This window comes from Ruditapes philippinarum, unplaced genomic scaffold (assembly GCF_026571515.1).
Source record: "Ruditapes philippinarum isolate M1 unplaced genomic scaffold, ASM2657151v2 ctg1512_1_1_1_1, whole genome shotgun sequence".
In the NCBI taxonomy this organism is placed as follows: domain Eukaryota; kingdom Metazoa; phylum Mollusca; class Bivalvia; order Venerida; family Veneridae; genus Ruditapes; species Ruditapes philippinarum.
This window is the reverse complement of record NW_026858470.1, coordinates 330,758-357,089: the sequence shown is the minus strand read 5'-3', so window position 1 is coordinate 357,089 and position 26,332 is coordinate 330,758. Positions and strand designations below refer to the sequence as shown.

The following is a 26,332-nucleotide window of genomic DNA, read 5'->3' as shown; positions in this document are numbered from 1 at the left end:
AAAAACACTTAAAACTGTCTGTGTTTAACTGACTTGCTTGTCTAAATTATAGTTTGTACCCCCTTAATATTCTGTGTACCCCCAAAATTATGACCTAGGGGGTACATGTACCCTCAAATTTAAATTCTAGTGGGAACACTGATGTCAGAATGATACTTATCGTACATTAGACTTCCAAATTTAGCGCTAAGCAGACAACCGGATGTTGACACTTTTCAGGGAACCATTTAATCGACGGTCTCCGGTCTCCGGTCTCCGGATTTCAACTGATAACTTAAATAACAGCATGCCTCCAGATCCCTGCTAATTTTCATGAAAGTTTTGAAAATGTATTTAAAAGTAAAAAAAAAATATTGCGAATTAAAAAGGAAAAAAATTATACATTTCAAATGACAATACAATCCATGGAAAAATACCAAAAAGAGGTCAAAATAATTATGCAAAAGTAGCCCTTAATGTGTTAGTCACGCAGAAAAATATGGTGATAATTACTGCAAAAACAGTCCTTTTAATTGCAAATTACAAGTAAATCTTTTTTACTTTTCTTCAATACTTTGTACATTTTCTCAAGTTTTATTTTTTTAAAAATATTTGGCTTATCTAGAAACATGCATCTTTACAGCCGTGATATACTTCACATTTAATATTGCCATTACCAAGCAATTATAGCTGGGACATAAATAATGTCCCAGATTATAGTAATATACAGTGCAACTCATAAAAAAACATTACTATTATTACATCTCCTTAAATTGTTTTGCGGTTCATATACAAAGGTTTTATACATTTCTTATCACTTTGATATAACTGACTGTAACCAATTAAGCTTATCTATCTTAAATTTTGTCCAACTCTGGATGCTAGGGACCTAGACCTTAACGGTTGAAGAAGTCATTTTAAGAAAATAAAACGATAAGCAACAATTCATTTGAATTCATGATAACAAATTACCAAGGAAATCAAAAATAGTTGATGCATACACAACTTACATATATCAACTTACATATATAGCTGTCATCATCGTCTTATTTTCGTATTGATAACTGATATAGTTATCTCTTTGTTTTGGATCTGATAAATCTTTTCAAACACTTGTGTTTGTCCAAATATCATTGTTCCAAGATATTCTTAGGTTGACAGGGTTACATTGTGTCAGCACGCTCTTAATGGTAGGCGGTAACTTTCTTGAAGAAGTTATAAGATCTAATGACTGAGATCGTCTGTTTAGACACACCATGGCCCCGGATCTCAGTGACTATATTGATACTGTGACATACATGTAGTACACTATTATTCTTGTACCAGTATTTTTGCTGTACATAGTAAAAGAAAATGTGCATAAGAAAAAGCAAAGGCAAAGTTTTTAAAGAAACCCATGGCACACAGTCTTCACCATGTATAGTTCATACGCCACTACATCATCACATTACCATCATGAAACTTCATTGTGGGTACCATGCATTTTTTTGCAGCTTTTTTAATGGCCAATTATATTGCTAGACCTTAATTTTTGCGATAACTTGTAAAATGACACCACGTATTTTCTGATATAAAGAGCAAATTTGATTCTTGAGGAATTGGTCATCTGTAACGGACGAATAATTTCAGAAAGTAGCCAAAAATCTTTCTGTGATAAAATTTGAGAATGACGACTGAAACCATTTCTATGAAAAACGATTTTAAAAATAGTTTGGAAAATTCTTCTGTACATAAATCATTTATTTCAAGCTGATTGAAAGCTATACTGCAGCATCATATACTGCCTATTTGAAATCTAAACCTGCCATATCTTTATTAAATATATGTTTATACAATGTACTGCTGAAAAGGAGATTTTTGGGAGCAGTTGGAAACAAACTTTGAAAAAAATTGTCGCCCGGTATCAGGTACGGCAAATTAGTATGGCTTATATCGGTAAATAAAAAAGAAATGTACGGTTTTCATTGATTGGACAATCTAGATTTCAATGACCCAATCGGAGCGCTTTTATCAAATGCGGTTAGATCGTGTTGTCAACATGGCCACTATCAACATGTCAAAACAAGGAAAACAGGAAACGAAATACACGTTTTGTTAAATTTATACTTAAAAGATTTAAAGAAGGTTAATTTTCAATTAATTAATAAATCATTTCCACTTTTCAAAACATGTAATATGCTGACGTTTTACTAGACACCACATACAAATTGATTTATCGATAAATAATTTTTAGCTGTTTAGCTATTTCAAGGTTTACCTGTTTACTGCCTATGCTTCGGCTTGAATAAAAATAATAACATTTTCTTTAAATGTCTTGGTCAAAAGTCGGTTAACAACCTGAAATCTAAGGCAAAAATACAAAAAAAATTGCAAATTTTATCATTTAAATTGTAGCATCATTTGATGGTTCTCTTTCAAAATTAAAGTCTTTGACTTGAGCTTGTAATGGAAAGTAAAAGTGGACTGTTTGCTTCAGCTTATCAAATATACATGCGTATAATTTTATATTGAATATCACCAAACTAAGGAATCATACTGGCATAGGAATATTGATAGTATGATTTTGTATCCTAAACTACATTTTTTTAAAGATGAACTTTTTCAAGCGAGTGTGTTATAATTAGGGCTGGGTATTGATCACAAATTTCCGATATGATACGCATTGCGATACAGACCAACGATACACAATATGTATTGACGATACAGTACAATGATGCTTCATTGTTAGGATGTACTTATTAAAAGTACTATTTACATTTCATAGATGCCCTGGTGAAATATTATTGAATCTTTCTTATATCTGTTTTAGATTTTGACTTTGTTAATGATGATATATAATACAGAGCAGGTGCATAGGTACCTTAATTAGTACATTTGAGGTAATATTTTGAAAATGACATGATGGTCCCTTTTTTAGATAAAACAATTATTTTGAAAAAAAAATTAAAAAGCTTTGTAGAGAAATAATTCAATGCAAAAATATAATTATGTAAATACTAGGAAAAGTTAACGCAGAAAATAATTAAAACATCACTATTTATTATGACAGGAGTCTAGTACTGTCTACAAGTCAACTGTTCTAAATTATAAGATCTTTATAATAAAATCAAATTTTTGTAGAATTTGAAATATATACGCTGAGAAAGTATTGGAACATTGAAAATTTTCTAACAAATCATGTTTTTTCTATCTTAAACGGTAAAATTACAATAAAAATATAAATATCATGTCATGATGTTGTGGTGTCGTAATCCGTAACGTACCGGGAAACGGTGTTTAGCTACATCTTCGCGCAGTCACATTTATTTAGTTAGCAAACTACATCTTGGAAAATCAATAAATTTGTTGGATTTATGTGTTCACAATATGTGTTTAAAAAATTACAAGTAAATGTTTGGTCTAATACAAACTACTGCCGACCTGAAAGTAGTTTTTACCAGTGTTAGAAATAGGAGATTGAATGGCCGGATAAATTTTGACACGGATTTATCCGTCATTTTGTGTTTTGACATATTCGTTGTTCCACCTGAACTAATCAATGCAGCCTTTCAAATATTGATGAGGGCCTTCTTAACATTTACTTAAGAGAAAATTCGACACTTTTGACTTTTGTGCGGACATTTTAAAGACGATAGTTTTAATGTAAAGCCATCATGTTTATAAGTGTTATTAGGTTGTCTCCCTTTGAATCGGTATAGCTAAAACCCGATAACCGTACCGTATTGAAAAACGGAAAATCGATAAATACCGATTTACCGGTATATTGATCCAGCCCTAGTTATAATATAGTGGTTCTTTATTTTACAGTTGAGCAATTAATTTTAAGATGCCACAGCTTGTAGCTTTCAATAGAAAGTGGTCAATTGGTAGCGATGACTTTGTCTATCCAGGAGTTGGAGAAATAATCCTTAGAGCAATATGGTGAGATTTGTTTTACATTTAATTTAAAGGCACAAAAAGCCTAATTACAGACAGGATGGACCGTGAGAGTCAAGGCGAACTGTACAAGGGCGGACCGTATGTTTGGACGGACGGGCCATATTTTGGGACAGGGCGGACCGTGACTCGAGACGAGGCGAACTGTGATTTATTGTAATAAAATATTTAAATATTGATGTTTCTTTGTTTTCCTTTTAATATCATTATAAACATATACATATTATAATTAGTGTTTGAAATTATTTTTTGTCCAATAGGATTGCAGTATTTCAAATGAATCGTAACACATTTACTTTGAAAAATCGGCAAACTAGTAATTACTCAGTCTAGTAAATAGAGTTTTTTTTATAAAAAAATAATTTAAAACACTACATGTAATTTGGTTAAAATTTATTGGTATGTATAAATTTACAAAATTAAAATTGTCACACGGCTATGCCGCACCTAACCAATTAAATTTTGTAAATACATATGAATCAGGCCTGTATGAATAAACTTTAACCTTTACTCAGAGCAGTTTATTAATTTAGAATATTTTTTTATGATACTATTTATAATTTATTAATAACCATGTTGAGTTGGACATTATGCAGGTGATAATGGACCAATTGTTGGAATATTACATGCCATTGTTTGTTAAGTAATAGGACAGTAACACTGCTAAAACTGAAAATCTTTATTAGCTTAAACAATATGATACAGAAAATACTTGTTACTCACATCTGATATTGTGAAACACAATAACGTAGAATGATGTTGAGTGGCATGTATAAAGACCATAAACACGAAAGGAAAACAAAATTTACATTGTAAGCACACAGAAAGTAAAACTTATTTATTTACAGATGTGTTATTAAAGTTTTAAGAACCTGATATAAGATGCTTATCATCTTTTTTATTACATATTCTACACATAACACATGTACATGTATTGATTATTCTTGAGATCTTGTTTATGCATTTTATAGACTTTGTATTGTAGAGGTATTACCCAAATTTCATACCTTTTTTCTAGGATTGCAGTTGTTTCAGCAATATTTCACATGCACAAGGATACGTTAGACTGCCACGATGGTAATTTACTGCATACATATTACATCGGTCTTCTGTCCCTTCTTGCCATTAGTATTTTAATGACAATTGCAGTTGTGTACGTCAGTATGCAAGGTACAATCACAAACTGTTCACCAAGGAGGAAAATATCTAAACTTATTTATACAAAGTTTGCCATCACGTTGCCTGAGCTAGCTTGGAATATCATGGGAACGTACTGGGCGTTCGGAGTATCAAGTGGATGTGAAAAGCATATAGTGCTCACTGTCAAGGGGGTAGTTATCTTCGGCTGGGTTATGGGTATAGTTGTTCTGATTGGCATAGGTGTTGTGTTCGATCCTTTGGGAGCATTACATCAAAAGTCAGATGGTGGGCAGCACCAGAGAGACAGTGCTGATAAGGAAATCTCCAACTCGGCTAAAAGGGTATGGGAGACTAGGTAGGAAGTTTAAATTAAACAAGTTTCATTAAAGGCCCATTATGCCTCATAAATGCTTTTATTTTTATTTCTCAAAAGTTTTTTTTAAACTTTGGTGTACTTGTATAGTATCCTAAATGTTATTTATTGGCAAATTACCTATACCAACTATTTCATGTGTTGTTTTTTGGCAAAAAATATATTTATAGTGAATTAGTATTTTGTATGAAGTTAAAATACTACTTTGTTTACATTCTGCTACTTTTATGACATTTTTTTCACATTAATCGCTATTTTCTTCAGGTAACAAGCATCATAATCCATTATTTAAATATTGCAAAATTCATGTTTGCCCTTTCTATCTTACTGCTAATGGTAATAGTGTATTGTCTGTCATAGACATATTGTTTGCAAAGTCAGCACAATGGTAGTTTGATGAATGTTTTTATTTTGGATGAAAAGTAAGAAATTTAAAGTTACATGTACATTACACTTACTTGACTTAAAGGTCAAGTCAAATTAACCGTTATAATAGATTTTCAGCTTTTGATAATTCTCAATGAAAATAATTATGATGTACAGTCATTATTTTTGAACTAATTTCAGATGTCGTATATTATGCTGTTGTGTTGGATGTGATGAACAAAGTACAAATGCCTTCAGTGGTATAGCAGAGATCTTCTCGAATTTTTTCCAGGTGAATGTACATTTCATATTACAAATTATTCTTGTTTGAACTGCAGTTCAAGTGAAGTGATAAAGATAATAAGGGTGTCCAATTAACACAAAAATCAACAGTATTGTTTTTAATCTAATTTTTTTGTGATCTTATAAGTCCTTCATTGTTTGTTAATAGATTGAAAAAAAACCTTCTAGTAATTTATTTCAGTATAAAACATAAGAGGTCTAACTAAAACACAGTAAAATAATAATCATTTTGAAAGACATTATATAAAAGATATCAAATACCTCCAAGTTATTAATAAAATGAAAAGATGTACCACAAAAAGTATTCATATACCCAGGATGACACAAAAATTGTGTTTGAATTCACTTGTTTCCATTATGGTCTACAATAATTATAATTAAATTATATTTAGGGAACTTTTGCAATGAAAAATTTACCCAAAGATGTAAAAATTATGGCATGGCCCAGTGGTTAATGTGTCAGAATCACCAGCCATGAAGGATCAAACCCCGTCGATGGCAAGCGGTCATTTCCTTTAGCAAGAAACTACGTTAATTGCTAGGTCCTGGTTGGTTCCAGGAATGGATCCGAGAGTGTATTAATAAGCTTATAGCTTTCTTTACAAACTAAAATGAATTCTGTACAGATAAAAAAAGCATTTGTTTTCTACAGGGTGTAGATTTGGTACCTACAGATGTTGCGTGTGGTCTGATACTGGTACACAGAGAACAAGAGAGGGAGGCTAACACGCTAATGTCTATAAGAATAGAAGCTCCACAGAGGTCTATAAGTCAAAGTGGTATGTCACACAATGAGCAGCAATATATGCAAAGGTAATACTAGAAAAAAGTGATATAGAAAAGTTTTTCTGATAAAGAAGATAACAAATTGTTGTTTGTTTATTTTAAAAAATTTTCTTTACCAAGGCAGGTTTTCAACATTCAAATCAGTGTTTTCTGTTTTCTTTTAAGTCAAACATTTGAAATTTGGTTTGAACATATTTATTTAAACTCGATTGCGAAACAAGTTCTTGCAACTTATATTAATCACTTTCGAGTCCATCCAGTATTGGTGTCATATAAAGAAACATGGTCGCAACCCAATTAGGGTTCAAAACCGTGATCCCTGGGTTGAGGGCAGACACTTTAACCACTAGGCCACCGCTCCCCTTTCAAATTTAGCATTCCAACTGTTCATTATAAGGGACAGAAATCACAAATCATTGGGCTTGTCTGAGATTTTATTATCGTGATTAGCTTGCTGAACGTGTGTATTCACATACTTTATTTAATGGCTAAGATAATAGTAATATATGAATATATAAAATGGCAAAGCCACAACATGATAATCTGCACTGCATGAATAGTTAAATGATAATCTTCTTGTTTAATAATTAACACAAATATTTCTTCACTTGTCTTTTATGTAATTGTTTGGATAGTTAACACTTTACCTGCTGAATTTCTTATATGGATTTGCTATGCTTTCTATTTTGGAACTATCCGTTTTGTCAAGTTTAGGGAAACCAAAATGAAAATATCTGAAGTTGAAGTTTGAATGGTATAGAGCATGGTCAGACTGAACAATTGTGCAGGCTGGACTGGCTTTTTAATGACAAGTGACAAAGACTTATCACTTTCTGTTTGAGCAGAGTCAAATTAATTGATATTTATTTTATATACAGGCCTTTATCTGCCAGTAGTTCAACCTCAGCACTTCCAAGCACTGGAGATCCTGGGATTCCTACACCTAAACCATGGATGACTGTAGAAATGTTAGCACATTATATGAAGTTCGCCATGGCTAGTTATGGTTGGCCATTGTACATCTTCACCCATCTTATGACCGGAGCTTGCCAGCTAACCTCTCAGTGCAAGTAAGTTAAAGAAGATTACAGTTCTAGTTTCTTTCCCATATGAATCAAGTATTGATCAAAAGGTATATAGTGATTATATTCCGTAATGGGTATACTTTGAAGGGTTCATTGATTTTTGAAATTATTAGGAATAATATGTTATTGCTGTTACAGTTGTCCTTGTTCAAAAATGTTGATTTTAGGCTATTTTGTGTTTTTTTGTGGTTTTTTTTACAAACGAAGATAGAACTGATAGTATGGTTTGAAAATACATGTATTTTCAATAGATTTGATTTATTATTTTAAATTGTTGCTTTGTCCTTGTTCTATGTACACATGACAAAGGCATATGATTATTGCAGATGGTATTCAAAGATTAATAATTCGTTTTTTTGTCATATTCTTGTGCCACTTTTGTGACTGTTAAAATGATATTGCAAGGCCGTACATATATTTTGACACAACATCTTTTGTGTAATACAAACATAAAGTAAGGTCATGCCAATTGTTACTGCAACATTATAAGGCATCAATGGAAAAAAATGATAAATGACACAAAAGGGACATAGGAAATCTTTTATTTACTACATGTGCCGCATGCAATAGCTGTTGGTTTTTGTTTGCCCACATTACAGCCACCACATGCACTTGCAGTTGTAAGCTATCTGGCATAAGTACATGCAATATCTATCCCATGGCCATGTAATAGTCATGGTATGCACACATAGCAAGTAACGTCCCCAGGAAAGTCAACTAAGAAAAAATAAATTTATTGTTATCATTATTATCATCATGATCATTAATGATTCATTATTTGTATAATATTCAAGAGAAATTCATAATGATACTGTCATATAATAGTATTTCTGATTAGTTTTATTTGTTGAAATTTATTAACGTTTTTAAATGTTATCTTTCTACTTGTATGTACATGCATCTATATTTATAAATGTAGCATGCCCTCGTTCTGATTGTACTTTGTGTTCATGTTATGTGTTCGTTATTCCACTATATGTGTTGGTAATTTCCGCTATAATGACTTTAGGCATGATGTGTAACATTATGTGTTCATAATTTCCAATATATTGACAGTATTACTTAGCATCATGTATTTCGTTATGGCATGGCGTACTATGTTATGTGTTCATAAATTATTTTAATATAATGACAGTATGGCATGGTGTATTAGGTAATATATTTGTAATTTCTGATATAATGGCAGAATGGCATGACGTATTATGTTATGTGTTTGTAATTTTTTAATATAATGACAGTATGGCATGGATATATTATCTTTCAGCTATGCATGTTTACCGAGAAGTTTGAGATATAACCAGAAACATGAGGATCAATCATGTTGGGATGCATGTTTCAATTGCTTTCATGTTTTTAAAACACAGAGTATGACCGTAATTGAAACAGAAAAGGAATTGAATGAGCTTTGCTTGTCCCTACAGTGAGTTGTTTAACCAAAACAAAACAAACAAACACCCCAAACAACTAAGGAACACTTTCTGAGCTGTAATGTCTCTGAATATATTAATAAATATATAAGGACAAGTTTAAAGCTTCTTTTCTCCAGATGAAAGAAATTTGAAAGTTAAGGGAAAACTTATTAAAAGTATGAATATAAAAATATTCTCAATATTTAAAAAATGTTTGCAGATTTAATATTACATATTTAATGTTTATTTGAATATTTCTACCCAATAACTAATATTTTGGTGGATTTTAAGTAAATTACTATAATGTTGATTGTAAGAGCAGCCTTTGACTTGCTGAAGATTTCTTTATTTATACTTTATACACCGGACAATACTTTCTATTTAAACTTTTGATACACCAAAATCTATCCTATGTGAACAAAAATGATTTTACAGCATTGCTATTATTTTCAATGTTGCCAATATTTCCAATGTTGAAAGTATTGTCAGTTTTACCAGTATTGTCAGTATTCCAGTGTAGCCAGTATTTCTGCCAATGTGATTATATTCACAAATAACATCGCTATTAAAGATTATTCTGCCTGTAATTTATCAGAAAAATTTAAGTAAAATGGAAATGTTTACATAGGCTTATAGCTCAAAAGTGTTTTCCTCAGTTGCACTAGTGTTGTATTTGGACGTAGAAACAGTAATCTTTAGTGTTTTATTTTGGTGTGTTTTTTTCTAACTCTATACTAAATCACTTATATTTAGTTTTTTTGTGGTTTTCACTTTTGTTTTTAGTATACTAGTAACTACTACACTAGTTTGACTATTTTCTATACTAGCTGTCTGATAGTTTGCTCTAAGAGTTTAGTTAACCCTTAACCTGCTGAATTCCTTCAATGGACTTGTCCAATATCCACTGTTGGAATTGTCCATTATTAATTTGGGGAGATCAAGATGAAAATTTAAAATTTGTCAGTTAACAGTATTGAGCCTGGTGATCCTGATTTTATTTTCATTGTTTTATGTTACTAAAATTAATTGTGCTTAGAATTAAATGGTAAATATTCAAAATGTACAAATTGCTGATTTGCAAAGAAACCAAACTAGTTTGAAATCAACAAATAAACAAAACAAAAATCAACAAATAACAAAACAAATACAAAAATATTCGGATCAAATAAGGATCAATTTTAGGATCAGGATCAATATTTGGATCAACTGTAAAATGTTCGTATCTTGCAAAATTAACAATCAATTTATTTTAAAATTTCATAAATTTGCTATTGCAAGTCCAGTTTTATCAAATTAATATTAGATATTTAATCTATGAGGATAAACAATGAAGATTATTAGAGTTTTTAAATTTGATCTTGATTTGGTCCTTAAAACCTTAAATCTTTGCGAACATGGGGCCTGGCTCGATATTGGTGGCAAAGGCTAATAATTTTTGGATTCCAGCAGGTTCAATGTCAGCTAAACTTCCTTTTTTATTCCCTCAAAACATCTAACTTTTCACGTACATGTACTTACTAGCAAAGCTTGTTTTATTTCTTATCTGTATTTTAGCATAAATTTAGAGAAAGTGATTTTAATCTGTTATGTATCTAATTAGATAAAACTTATGTTTTATAATCACCGGTTATCATCCCCTATTATTGAGTTATATTGTTTTGACATTGTCTTTCATTGTAGAACATTTATTTAGGATTGTTTGAGTAATTTTTTTTTTATAAAACTTTTTACAGCAAATTCTATAGGAATTGTTGTGGAGTACAGGAGTTATGGCCCTTTGTTCTTTTCTTTATATAGAACAAAAAAAATGCTTTTCAGAAAGTATGTTTTTTTGAAAAATTTCACTTTTCACACATTTTGTAATGTAAGAATGGATGATCTCTTTGCAAGAGAATGAAAATACAGAAGACATTGGCTTCCTTCTCAATCCAGTTGTTGTTCATTTGTACTGCAAATTGTAATATTTGTATATGTTTATGATAACACTGAAATGAAGTATTGCAATAATAAAGTTGAAATTAAACCATGTTGCTCTATGAATTGTTTGTTAGTTACTAAGAAACTAAACATACGGTAACAAGACAATTTTTGCTCTTTTTTGTGTTATCTAACTTTTTGTTTGTTTATTAAAGATTCTTAAAAAGTTAAGGAGATCTTGTAATTGCTATTACATACTTTAAATTTTACACTGAAAAGAATGGTTGTGGTAATCAATTGAATTTCCCAAAATATAACTTTCAAAAAGAAAAATTTACATTAAAAGTACAAATAAATGAAGCATAAAGCTACAATACTGAACAAATTTCCAAATTTTAATAATGTATTTCTCTAAATTTTGTTGTAAAAAAAAAGTTTAAAGAAAAGTGATAAAGCTTCTTGTATTAGTGAGTCTTATGCCATTGTGAAAAGGATAAAGTCTTTAACAGCTGAAATATTTGGAATAGACATGCCCTTCTTTGAATAGGAACTGCCTATATGTAGTTTAAGAGATTTTAATATCAAAATATCAAAATTGAGCAGATTTCAGAAATCAGGCTATTCTGATTCTGTTCTGGTAGCATTGCTTTGTTATTACCACTGGGCACAAGCAGACAGAGGGTTGACTGAATTATACTGTACCTGGCATTAATTCATGATATCAAATTATTTTACAGATGTTGTGCATGTTGTATGCAAGGCAGTTATATCCAAGATGATAACTGTTGTAGATGTAACACTGCTTCCATCAGGAAAACCACAGGCATACATCCAGATGATATTATATATGCTAGCTTCCATAATAAAGTAAGTGAGAAATTTGTTGTTAGCTGGACTATTCTTAGAATAAGGAAAGTCATTGTACTCACACTGGCATTGGTGTCTGCTTCGCTGGTTAAGTTTTTGCGTGCAAGTTGGTATCTCCTAAACTACTGAACGGAAAGGGTTTAAACTTTACACACTCGTTCTCTGTGATTATCTGACTTGATGGACACTGGTCCCGTTACTCTGAGGTACCTTTACAGAATTATGCCCCTTTTCTCACTGTCAAGCACAAAGAATAGTCATAGCACACTGTCTTACATACAGCTCTTGTTGTATATAAAACTACACTTGACTAAACTAATAACACAACTCTATATTAGTATCACTATACTTGCTGGTATTCAAAAGTGTTAGCTTATTCCAGATGTCCAATTTTTCTAAGATAGATAAGTTGATAAAAGTTAATGCAAATAAAAAAGAGGTATTGGACCGACTTCTGATTACGGCTTATTCTTTTTCAGATTTATGAGGTACCTTTTTTTGTTAGCATAGATAGGAAGAAACAAAGTGTAGTAGTTTCAGTGAGAGGCACTCTGTCATTAAAGGTGAGTGTCCACTTTGATAAGTATCAATCATGACATTTGTAATGCTACTTTTTGTGACATTTATATTATCTACATTTTTATATACATGGCTGTTGCCGATTTTTGATGTTACTGTGTTTTTTCCCCTCTTAAATTGGATGTTTGCAGTATTATAACTGCTTGGATTATATAATACAAACAATTGTTTTTATATGGCATATGGTCATATTACATGTAAAAAATCTTCATAACTTGTTATATATCATACTTGTTATATATCATTTCCTTAGAAAAGCAAAGATAAAACACTTTTTTGCAAGGCTGATGTTGCAGCAGAAATGAAAGTAGCATAAATTTTAAATCTTCCTTCGTGTTAAAAAAAAATGGCAGAATATTTAGTCTGCAGCAATAAGTACTTGTATAGTATAATTATATAGCACAATATTAAATGATTTGAAAAATTCACTAAAATAGCATAAACATTGTATATGCCACAGTACAATAATTTTTTTTACGGGGACACCCGTTCCCGAGTGCTTTAGTCATTGACTTTGCACTATATGGCCCTCACTGCTTTTGGTTTGAATCCCTCAAGGGACTTTGGGTTCTTTCTTGTCAGGAAGCTATCCAACTAGCTTACGGAACATCGGTGGTTCTACTCAGGTGCTCTTTTGTGAGAACCTGAGGTCTTCCTCCACAAGTACAGTTGGAAAGTCGCAATATGATCAATGACATAAAAGGATAAAAAAAAACAAAAAAACCTTTGTTTTATTTATGTTACAAGAAAACTAATGACATGATGTAATTTTAGATTATTAAAATCCAAAATGAAAAAAATATTTTTAACATTAAGACAGATCAATGTTGTTTAAAACCTTGTAAATCTGTTCATGATCAACACACATTAACTGGATATGTATTATGGTTTCAGGATGTTATAACAGACCTAACGGCTGAGTGTGACTCCCTCGGTATAGATGGCCTAGACAACTGTATGGCTCACAGAGGCATGCTTCTAGCTGCCAAATATGTGCAATCAACATTAGAAAGACTGCGTATTCTAGACCAAGCGTTCCAAAATGCAGAGGTAAATGATGTTATATGGTATCTTATATTAAAAACTTCTTACTTATGAAGATTAATTTAGAAATGTCATTTTGATTAGTCATTCAGTAATTTAAAGGACAATTAAGTGTAATGATTATTTTAAGACGTCTTACTTAAATAATGATGAAAGTGTCACAATCGGCTTCATATAAAAATTGCAAAAGCCCTTGCTTCTTTGACTTTGGGTTTTTATTACCAAAAAAAAATAGACAATTTCTTTCTTGTCACATGAACATCCATTTGAACTGGCACTATAGACACACTGTTTTATCATAATTTGAATAACACAGGTCTCCTTCACTATAAAACAAATAAAGATTGCAATTTGATAGTTGTTGTTGTTGTTTATATTACAGGGAGCTAGGCTAGTTATTACAGGTCATAGTTTGGGTGCGGGTACTGCTGCTCTTTTAGCCATTCTGCTCAAACCGAAGTATCCGGACCTTATCTGTTTTACGTTCTCGCCACCTGGTGGCCTGATGAGGTAAAATATGTGTGTATGATCATATTTTCAAGAAAAAAAATCATTTTATATTAGTTATCATTTAATGTGAGGCATATTTTGTGGAACATATTTATATCATTATAATCACAATGTGACTGTGATGGTTTATATACTTGTATGACAGAAAGATTTTCTGGAGTAAGCTGGCATAGTGCATTCTGCTAGTGCTACAATGATGGTGATTAGAGCATTGATTTGTTATATTTTCTGGTTATTTGAGATATTTTTGTCTTAATTTTATGAAAGTTTAGTTTACTCATTTGTTTAAAACCACTTTTTGGAATAGATTTACTCATGAATTAACAATTGTTTGGACTTTTCCAGCTAATTTATTTGTACAAACAACTTTTTATAGTTACAACTTTAAAAATAAGTGCAACAGATTGACTTGTCTATTGTTAACAGTAATGCATTGTGAAGCTATAGTGCTAAAAGCTTTTTTGTACCAGGGGATTACTTGTAAAACAATTAAAAAAATGTCTATTAGATCATAGCAATGTTCGTTATCAGGACAACGGTATATTAAATTTTGTTAAAACATTTCTTCAAAAGTATGACAAGAAGTTGTTAAAATAAACAAATTTATTAAATTACATTTATTAAAGGAACTCCACTGAGGTCCAAAAGCATGGAAACATTCAATTTGAATTTCTTATATAGATAAACTGTGGCTCCTGAAACAGAAAGATGCAACAGATATTTAAGAAATATACTCAGAATAAATTGAAAATCATATTTTTGACCTATTTTAGCCCAAATTGAGTGAAAAGCGTTGCATTTATCATTCTGGAAAAAAAAAACAGAATGAGTTAATGATCTGAAATTTTGCACTCAAGTTATAAGTCCAGATGTCATGAAATGGACAATTAATCTCAAAAAATTATGTCCAGTCCTGTCATGTGAAAAAACCTCAGTGGAGTCCCTTTAAAGAGGTTTATATAAATTTTATATATAAATTTTCTTGTGTCTCGTTTACCTTGTAACTATGTAGAGTTATAACTTGTATTACAGTTTAAGTGCTAGTCAATACTGCCAGGAGTTTGTGTGTTCAGTAGTTCTAGGTAAAGATATTATACCACGACTAGGTATTCACACCATGGAGGATCTTAAAACAAGATTGTTACAGGCCATAACTGACTCAGATAGTCCAAAGGTATGTATTTATGTTTTAAAACTGCAGTAAAATCAGATAAATTCTCAAGGCAAAAATTTCACAAAATCAACATTTTGGACCCATTGGCATGGTTGAATATTCCCAAATTTCTTCTTTCAGTCCTGTTCATTTATATGATACTTTACTAAGTAAACATTTATTTTCAAAAAATCTACTATTTGCTAAATTTATGAAAATCATCCTTTGCGAAAATTTCTCATTTGACAGTATGTGTTATTTAAGCATAAAATAAAATGACAGATATTAGCCTTTTGAATGCTAATGAATTGACAACACCACCAATTTAGAACCATGCCAGAATGTGCATCTATGCTATGTAACTAAATTTGATCTGCTTCTATTATAGACCATTGCCTCTCAAATACCCACCAGGGACTTAAATGGATTCTTACATGTTGAGAAACTGCCCAGCTATCTTAATCAGGGTCATTGGGAGACATCTAACGTCTTCTGTCCCCAGTAAAGCTAAACAGTTGCCATATAACCTTCACAGTGTTGGTATGATCTAAAATCTAATGAAGTATATATTTTCGTACTATTCCAGTACAAGTTACTTGCTCATGGGGTATGGCAGCTGATTTGTGGCCTGAATAAGGACGAGGCTGAGGAACCGTCAAGTAACAGACCATTGCTTGATAATGGCTCTCGTGTACCGTCATACTGTGGCAATGATGAACAAAATCTAGAGGTACGTAACATTTTATAGATATTATACTCTTAAACTGTTGGAAATGAAAATCATCTGTATTTGTCAACAGTATAGGGCTAGGCAATGAATCCAATGTAAAGTTGATTGAAATTCAGAGTAAAAAGAAATTGAGATACTATTTTCTAATATAGAAGATTTAGGTTTTAATAGGTATCAGTAATAAAAGTTGCCTGTTTTATATATAGTTGTTTTTGATGGGAGATAGATAGTAAATTGTTAGAAGATAGATTATCATTGTTAAACTAATTCTTTCGATTGAAGAATTAATTTTCTTGATCTTATATCATACAGAGAAAATAATATGTTACAATTAGATATCCCTTAAGCAAGGTTCAGACTGCCTATCCAAGCAACTCTATGGTCCCAATTAGTCCCAATAGTCCCAACCAGGTCTAACTGATTTTTTGTCCGATACAAGCTCACAAGAACCTACCAGAAGCATTTGCAACTTCTCTATGACTTTTGACACGGCAACTACTAATCTGATCTCATCTGTACTCAGTCAAACGAACCCGAACACTATCACTACATAATGCTTATTCTGCCAGCTTAACAAAAGGTCCAGAGGATTTTGTACAGATTAGTTTTTTGCCAGACCAAACTAGCTTTCTTTACTATTGTTTTCCAATTTAATCAACATTTACTTGACCATTTACCAAAACTCTATCCAATCGAATGTCAAAAAACTTTGAGGCAAGAACCTTGACTGGTGCTGACAGAATTAGACTATCCGAACTACCCTGTTGAGAAAGCAAGACCTGGGTATAAGGTTATATAGAAATTTTATCAGCTCTAACTCAGATCTCAGGTATTTAATTGGTCAGAATCTGACACAGAATGTACACTGACCAATGAAAATCAAAAGTTCCGAGACTGATCTAAAAATAACCTGAGACCAGTCCTTGATCATGCTGAATTGAGTAGATTGTTAAGTAGTGTGAACCCTGCTAAACTTACATCAGAATATAGATTTAATATTTTTAGTTTTAAAAAGATAAAAATCTTAGAATTTTATTATATAATATTTTACTCAACTAACAGCCTCAAAGAGAAAATGGATTAAGGGTAATATTTTTATCTATTCTTTCTGAAATATATCTGGTATTTTGTTGGGTTCAGTTATTTTTTATTTTATTTTTTATTTTTTGGCCTTTGCATGCTGGCTTGAACCTTTGAACCTGAGGGAACATTAGAGTTTGTTTCCAGTCTGATAGCATGTGTAGTTGCATTCTATTAGCAGCTTACATATATTTTTTAGTCGGTGCAATATACATGCATACTTAGCTTGACTAAACAAAATGTAAAGAAAGTAACCTTAGCTTATCTCATTGTTCTTGTTTTGCATTCAGGTTTTCATGCTCCCCGAAAATTTTTGGGGAAGCATATAGTCGTTGGGTTGTCCGTCCGTACGTACATCCCGAATTCGTGTCCTGCCTATAACTTCATTATTTGAAGTCGGATTTTACAACTATTTCACAGAAATGATCATCATATTGATACGACGTGTCACGCACAACATTTGGGTTGCTACCTTGAATGTCAAGGTCACAGCATGACCTTGCAGCAAAATATTGTCCGGCCCATAACTTCATTATTTGAAGTTGGATTTTACAACTATTTCACAGAAATGATCACCATATTGAGACGATGTGTCGCGCGCAACATTTGGGTCGCTTTATTGAAGATCAAGGTCACAGCATGACCTTGCAGCAAAATAGTGTCCGGCCCATAACTTCCTTATTTGAAGTTGGATTTTATAACTATTTCACAGAAATGATCACCATACTAAGACAAGGTGTCACACGCAGCATTTGGTTAACTATCTTGAAGGTCAAGGTCACCTTGCAGCAAAAACTCGTTCGGCCCATTACTTTGTTATTTCAAGTCAGATTTTACAACTATTTCACAGAAATGATCAACATATTGAGACGACATTCGTGGGCAACATTTGGGTTGTTTTTACACTTTGAACTTTGTCTGTGACATAACTCTGACACTACAAGAGCCTATACCTACCTGTGTCCAAAACCTATTCGGGGAGCATCAACGGGTTGAACCGGCTCTTGTTGTGTAATGTATTTATGCACAAAATTATTCTATTTTTTTTAAACCTACATGGATTCTTATACATGTATTTCTATACTTATTTTACAACCCTTTATGTTGGTAATTTATTTCTTCACTATCAAATAGTGAAATAGCATAATTATTTGGAGATAAGCAAATAAATTTTTAAGATTAAAAATATAGATATACAATCAACTCCGCTTATAACTTACTCAATGGGACATTTAGATATTCGTTCATTATATCCGAAGTTCACTAAAAGCGAAGTAGCAACAACTTGCTGACTTGTTTGAGTGGGAAAATTTGCCGTGAAAAAGGCATACCGGTCACTGGTTACCGGTATAACCGGTATTTTACGGCAGCGGTAATTAAATGTGGGTCATTATATTGAATAATATATTATGTACTTAGTACATGTATTTAGACATGTAGTACTTGTCTATAAAGTGCTTACCATTTGTATTCTTTTACTATTTGTTTGTTATGTTTGGTTAATATTGCAAACAAAAAATCGGTTATTTGGTAATTACCGGGTATTTACAGCATTCAACTGAGGGTACAAAATACAAATTTTCCGTAACAAATAGGAAATTATCATTGTGAGAACATTTTATCAAAATCTTTATTCTAACCTGTGCAATCACTCGATTGAATAATTATCAGATAGCAGTATTCATGTACTGATTTTAATCGAGAGCATCCCAATATTTCAATTATAACAGTTTGTTTTTAACCGAGGAAATTTACATGTTTTTAGCCGTTTGGGACTTGAAAAAATGGTTCGCTATAGCCGAAAATTCGTTTTAAGCGGGTACATATTAAGCAATATGATTTAATATAAAATAAAGAATGATAAAGAAGGAATCGGTCGGGGATGTCAGATTTAGTTCGCTATTAACAATTATTCACTATAACCGAGTTGTTTATAAGTGGGGTTGACTGTACTTGTATATATATTTAAAGCTACAATAAATAAATATGTTAAAATATTTTTGCCTTCGGCCTAAAAACTAAGCATTCTACAGTTTCATTAACCTTTTTAACAGTATCGTTGTAAATCTCATCAAATATTGTTCATAAATTAGGATTTTAAATGGAAAACCCCACGGTAACACTAAAGTTCGTATACGAATTTTAACATGCAAATGAAGACTATAATGCGCTACGTCACGGTGTAATAATTGCTATCCGGAACACAGCAAATATAAGATTTTCTTGTGCAAACACACTTTTACCGTTTAAGCTTCACGGTGCACTAGGCCTGTGGTTCAGAAAAAAAAATCATCTCATAAAAAAGATTAAATTTGTATGAAAATATCCGTTACAATGCAGAAATGTACCGTTAAATTAGGACTGCTACTTATAGTCATGTTTGTTGATTTAATATTGATGTACGGATGATCTGAAGGCGGAGTTTCTCATGCAAACAGAAATTGTACTTCCGAATGCGCCACAATGAGGTTGCACATTTGTATGTTTATTAAACTCATTTTGGTTGACTGGACACCAAAATAAGATCTGGAGTCGATATGAAACCCAATTTATTAATGAAATGTCGCTATTTCTTTTTTTATGAAATTTATTTAATGTAACTTTAAAGTAGAAACAAATGGTTGTCTTAGTTCAGAATCTTTTGTGACCTTTTTTTATTATTTTTGTTTGTTCTACTTTAATAGTGAAGTTAGATTATTCATAAAATTAAGCTTAAGTTTTTTTTTCTCCATTTTTAGCTCGACTATTCGATAAGAATAAGTAGAGCTATTGCAGTCACCCGAGCGTCGGCGTCGGCGTAACCACTTATGTTAAAGTTTTTGTAATAGTTCAAATATTTTCAAAGTCCAAAGACATATGGCTTTGAAACTTTGCACACTTGTTCACCATCATGACCCCAACCTGTAGACAGGAGGAGGTAACTCTATCAAGCATTTTGACAGAATTATGCCCCTTTTTTGACTTAGAATTTACGTTAAAGTTTTTGTAATAGTTCAAATATTTTCAAAGTCCATTGACATATGGCTTTGAAACTTTGCACACTTGTTCACCATCATGACCCCAACCTGTAGACAAGAGGAGGTAACTCTATCAAGCATTTTGACAGAATTATGCCCCTTTTTCGACTTAGAATTTACGTTAAAGTTTTTGTAATAGTTCAAATATTTTCAAAGTCCATTGACATATGGCTTTGAAACTTTGCACACTTGTTCACCATCATGACCCCAACTTGTAGACAAGAGGAGGTAACTCTATCAAGCATTTTGACAGAATTATGCCCCTTTTTCGACTTAGAATTTACGTTAAAGTTTTTGTAATAGTTTCAAATATTTTCAAAGTCCATTGACATATGGCTTTGAAACTTTGCACACTTGTGTTCAACATCATGACCCCAACCTCTAAACAGGAGGAGGTAACTCTATCAAGCATTTTGACAGAATTATGCCCCTTTTTCGACTTAGAATTTACGTTAAAGTTTTTGTAATAGTTCAAATATTTTCAAAGTCCATTGACATATGGCTTTGAAATTTTGCACACTTGTTCACCATCATGACCCCAACCTGTAAACAGGAGGAGGTAACTGTATCAAGCATTTTTTTTACTATCAAGCACTAAGAATAGTCGAGCGTTGCTGTCCTACCGACAGCTCTTGTTTTATTTTGTTGATTTGAAATTTATAGTTATCATTTTTGTACTTGACTAAAGAATTACAAATCTAAAAAAAAAAACTTCTTCTCATTAACATTATAATGATTCTTCTCTTAAAAATTGCATGTAGCTTCCTTAGATATGCCTATTTTCAACTGTTTTGCAGGATTTGATAATCCAGTCCTGCTTTTCTGTCAAAAGTAGATTTACCTCCCTTGATTAGATTTTCCTTTATGGTAAATCTGCTATATGAATGACTAGATGTCTATAACATAATGACAGAGACTTTGAATCTCGGTAATAATAAGAAGTTATTCAGGGTTAGATAATTCATTGTCCTCTGTTATCATACGGAAGGAATTTAATAATATTCATAATTGTTACCAAAACAAAGGATAATGGATGTTTGTGGATAAAATGGTATACTTGTATAGTGATTGTTATCCCATATTCTGTCATAAAAAATCTTCAAATTTACATTTTAAACAAAGTAGTTTTGTGCCATCAACATACATCATATCACAATTAAGTAAATTGCCCAGAGGAAATATATTTTTGGGCTCTAGTCAGTTTGCTCAAATTGGCTTAAATTTCATTGGCATTGCACGATGAAATAAATATACATTATAATTATTACATGTTTATGGAAAAAAATGTTTTTACACAAAAGAAGTAATTGATATTTATAACTTTGAGACAGATTGTTGATTAAATTATGCTACAACTTTTTTTAAAGGAAGACAATTTAGTATATTTTGACCTACCTTATTTTACATTGTCTGATTAAAATTCTATTTAATACATAATTATGACATTAATGAAATTTCATCCTTGCTGTTCATTAACTTTAGTTAAAGTAAACTTTTTATTCATGATAATATTTCATCATGTCTATTTATAGAACGCCCTACATGAAGCACAGCGACACAATGAGCAGTGTAAGATTACACATCCACAGATGTTTCCACCAGGACAAATATTACATATTGTTGAAGCTACCAAAAAAGTGTAAGTTATATCTATTTATTAAGTATTTTAACTCTTAATTTACTGAATTTGTGCAATGAACTTGTCCAGTTTCCATTTTTGGAATTGTTTATATGAATTATGAGGGTATAAAAATGAAAATTTTAGTAAGACAAAAGTATAGAGTCTGGTCAAACTTCATGGACTGCTTTGTTAACCTGTCTCTTTGTTGATGGAAAAGGCTTACATACCAGCAAGATGAGGGTTAAGTTTGAACATGTGGCTTTATACTGGTAGTATAAGCTAATCACTTTTGGTGCCATCAGGTTCAGGGTTCTGAGATCAAAACTGCATGCCTTTTTCTTCAGTACAGAACTATGCTAGCTTATTTATTTGTAAATTATGTCCAGGCACTATACTGTTTGCTGACTAACATCTAAATTTCTTGCAATGTAATGGGCTGTTTCATTGAAATTAGACAATCGGTTGAGGTAATTCAGGAAGTTAAAGGGTCAAGTCAAAGGTCACTGATGCTAAAAATAGACCTCTTCTTCACTTGAAAAGATGAGTGGATCATAATCTTATTTTCAACTTGACATATCTTTAGCTTCTGATCTTTTAATCACTAAAATATATTTAACAAGCTTAAGTGTTAAGGTACCACATCACTGATTTGAAGAACAATATATTTTCTTTAAAAGGGGACCAGTGGCCTAGTGATTATGGTGTCTGCCTCTCAACCCAGGGATATTGGTTTGAGCCCTAATTGGGTCACAACCATGTTTCTTCATATGACATCAGCACTGGTTGGCTCCAGGAGGCAGACTCGAAGTGATTAATAAAAGTTGCAAGAACTTGTTTCGCAATTGAGCTAAAATAGATATATCTTTAAACCAATATTATATTTTCTTCAGACCATGTTGTGGTGTTCCTGATTACCAGGCATCGTGGGTAACAGCCAAAGATTTCAACCAAGTTCTAGTCAGCCCAAAGATGTTATCTGACCATTTTCCTGACGCTGTACAACGAGCTATAGATCAGCTTAACGATAGAGATTATACGCCAATACTCGAACATCAATCACTTGTGAAACACGTTTAATCCTTAACATGCTGAATATTTTAAATGGACTTGTCCCATTTCCATTTTTGGGAGTGTCCATTAGCCATTTTAGGGATACCAATTTGAATATTTAAAGTTTATCAGCCAACAGTATAGAGCCTGGTCAGACTGCATGGATGTGCAGGCTGGCCTGGCTCTATACTGGTGGCAAAGGCTGACGCTTTCGGATCTAGCACTTTAAAGGTTGAATAATTTTATCTGCTGATTTTGTTGGACTGTACCTGTCATGTCTCAATATTTGAATATTGTCACTTGAGTGCAATAACTGGTTAACTCCTATTAAATTTAGGACATAATCCGTTACTTCACTTAATTGAAAATTATGTAAATTGTCAATTTTAAGAATATTTTTGATAACATTTATCGCAACTGGAGCAGCAGTATGAAGTGATAAAAGATGGCAGAATTATGTAGCTGCTGGTGAATGCATAAAGCATGCCAAAATGGATTTGCATGATTTGTCTTATAGTCCTGTTTAATATTAAATATTTCAAAAGAATTAATTTTATATATACCGTTTCTACAAAATGTTTGTTGCAAAAAGGGAGAAGAAAATTGTATATCCAATCAAAAGTTATTTGTTACAAATACTGGGTTATTGTTAATGATTACATAAGATTTTATGGCCTTTCTTGAACTGTCCGGGCCTATTTAGGCTGTTTTTTGTTTTTAAATATTTATGTGCCATATAATGCCATAATTATAAGTATTATTATGTGTGTATGCTAATCATTTATAATAATTTATTTTTTTATAATTTACATGTAGAGTATCCCTATGCTTTATTTTTGATATTTAAAGTCTTCATATTGGCCTATTTTCCCTATGATATTTGTCCTTATTTAAAAAACATGGCATGGCATTCAATCAAAGAATTATTATTTATTATTATTATTTTTAGATACTTTATATCATTAGATTAAATATTTAAAGTTTAATTACTATTTGCAATGGCAGTTATTTTGCAGTCTGGGCTTATTTTTGCACTATCAGTAATTTACTTTAATGTTAATATGCATGTGACGTTCTCAATGCTTAAATTTCATTGTTCACTTCACAATATTTTACTTTCTTAGTACATTTTCAAAATTTTCACGAAAATTAGCATGAATCTGGGAGCATGCTGCTTTCAATTTTGGAATAACTTTCACATCACAACTTTACTATAGGTAATATTTCACATATGTCAGATATTCAGATATAGCCTAATTTTAATCATTTTAAATTATTCATTTCATTATTAACCAATGAGATTATATATTCCTTTAGAAAATGATTGATTTTATATTTGAGCCGTGTCACATAGTGCGTTTGCGACCAGCATGGATCCAGACCAGTCTGCCCATCTGCGCAGTCTGATCAGGATCCATGCTGTTCGCTTACATACTCTATAACAAGTAGAGAAACTGATAGCAAACAGCATGCATCCTGATCAGACTGCGCGGAGGCGAAGGCTGGTCTGGATCATGCTGGTCGCAAACCCATTATGTTGGTTTTGTCATGACGCGGCTCATTTTATTAATAAATCTTGAGCATTGATATTTATCACATGTTTTATTGCTTTAATCTTAATGTGGGTATATTGATTAATTTTTATATCAAAATATATTTGATTTTTATCATTTAAGACCCATTAAGGGTAAAAATACTTTATTTAAATCTTTTTATTATTGGCTTCCTGTTAAGGTTTCAAAATGTTACTCATTGGCCTTATAGCTGTGCCTTCCTTTGCTTTGTTTGCATTTTGGCAATTTGTAAAGGTATGGGTATATTGTATGGAAATTAAAATACCTCTTTGTATACTTTTTTGCTTCCTTTAACACAATTTATTTCTTCAGCAATATTTTCTTCATGTGATGAGCATCTTGCTTTTTAAATTAATTAACAACATTATTACATCATTATTACAATGTTATTATTATATTATTACAATGTTATTACTATATTATTACATCATTATTGCAATACATCATTATTACAATACATCATTATTACAACATTATTAAATCGTTATTACAACATTACAAGACGCACATTTACCTTATTTACAAAATATGGAAACACTATGAATTACTAGTTTATAAAAAATGTTTATATGTAGGTCTGCTGATTATTATTGATTATCTATTCAGTTAATGATAACTTTATTAAAATACTTGATGTACACATGTGATATATATTTGATAACCTGTGATATTTTCTTCCACTCTTTAATTTTTAAATTGTGTCAGAATGATATGACATTGATAGTATATGGATTGGTAGAGAAATATTTTATTTTGATAATTATTTTTTATTGGAATTTATTGATGTGCCTAACTAGAATTCAAATTATTTGATTTTACACTTAAAGATCATGTATTACAGTCTGGAGGAAAGGGACATTTCCAGTGTTTACATGATTTATGCAAATTGGCTGATTGGTTATCCAATCACAGGGGCTTTACATGGTCATTGGCTGACCTGTTTTACAAAAAAAAGAACACATGATTTTGTTTGTGATTTTGTTTGTAAGCAGTTGACCTTGCATTGAATAAAAAAGGCGGGGGCTTCATTTTTCATTGCTAAAAACTGGAAAGATGGATACCAGGGTAGGACCAGATACTAGAATCATATTTTGAATTTTTGTCTCATCTTTTTGTCTCATCAGAGCAAAAGATTCAGTGTCAGTTTTTAGGGTAGATTGATACTACAGTATCCACCAATGACCATATGTCAGTATTTAAAAGAAATATTTTCTTTGAAAGCTCTGGTCAAATTTACTTCAATCTTTTTTTTTGAATCTATGACCACATTGGTGAAATAACATGTGCATCATTCAGGGTAAAATTTGAAGGAGAAAAAATTCTTTGAACAACTTCTTCTCCTCATCCACCAAGGTACCATTTATTCTGAAAAGTGAGAGCTGCAGGACCATCATGGCCCACTTAATTTTAATCATATTCTGTAATTCATTTTTACATATAGATTGATATATTTGTTAAAGGGGGTTTGAAAGGTTCATTTGTTTAGAAATCCATTTTGTTACTGTTGAAATTTGTTTAATGTAAACAAATTATGTAAGAAATTTTTGATTTCATATGAACTCATTTTTGTTTCTTTTAAGATGAATAAATACCTTTGAAGGTCTTTTTAAAAATATTTTTCTTCAAGTGATATTTCCTGCAATTATGTTGCTCAATTTAAATGACTTTATCATGATCACATTATCCTGTAAATATAATGTGTATTTTGCTTGCTTTTAAATAACCTTTCTGTATGAAAATATTTATGATGTATTTTGTTTATTTTTGTACCCATCCTTGTTTTACAGTATTAAAGTTTTCTGTCCAAAATGCA

General features: G+C 31.5%; 1 protein-coding gene across 3 annotated transcripts; it reads left to right on the top strand.

Annotated features, from left to right (window-relative positions):
- Positions 1 to 1,976: 1,976 nt before the first annotated feature.
- On the top strand, positions 1,977 to 26,332 carry LOC132753252 (diacylglycerol lipase-beta-like). 3 transcript variants are annotated; one of them, XM_060743692.1, is made up of 16 exons: positions 1,977 to 2,103; positions 3,787 to 3,900; positions 4,934 to 5,410; positions 5,996 to 6,086; positions 6,750 to 6,910; positions 7,762 to 7,953; positions 9,233 to 9,388; positions 12,032 to 12,161; positions 12,641 to 12,724; positions 13,635 to 13,790; positions 14,167 to 14,294; positions 15,327 to 15,468; positions 16,034 to 16,177; positions 17,240 to 17,263; positions 21,807 to 21,913; positions 22,786 to 26,332. In XM_060743692.1, the coding sequence occupies exons 2-16, from the start codon at positions 3,806 to 3,808 to the stop codon at positions 22,970 to 22,972; spliced, it is 2,274 nt and encodes a 757-aa protein (XP_060599675.1). In that variant the 5' UTR covers positions 1,977 to 2,103; positions 3,787 to 3,805; the 3' UTR covers positions 22,973 to 26,332. The 3 variants fall into 3 exon arrangements, with proteins under 3 accessions (XP_060599675.1, XP_060599677.1, XP_060599676.1); XM_060743694.1 differs by lacking the exon at positions 9,233 to 9,388; XM_060743693.1 differs by lacking the exon at positions 17,240 to 17,263.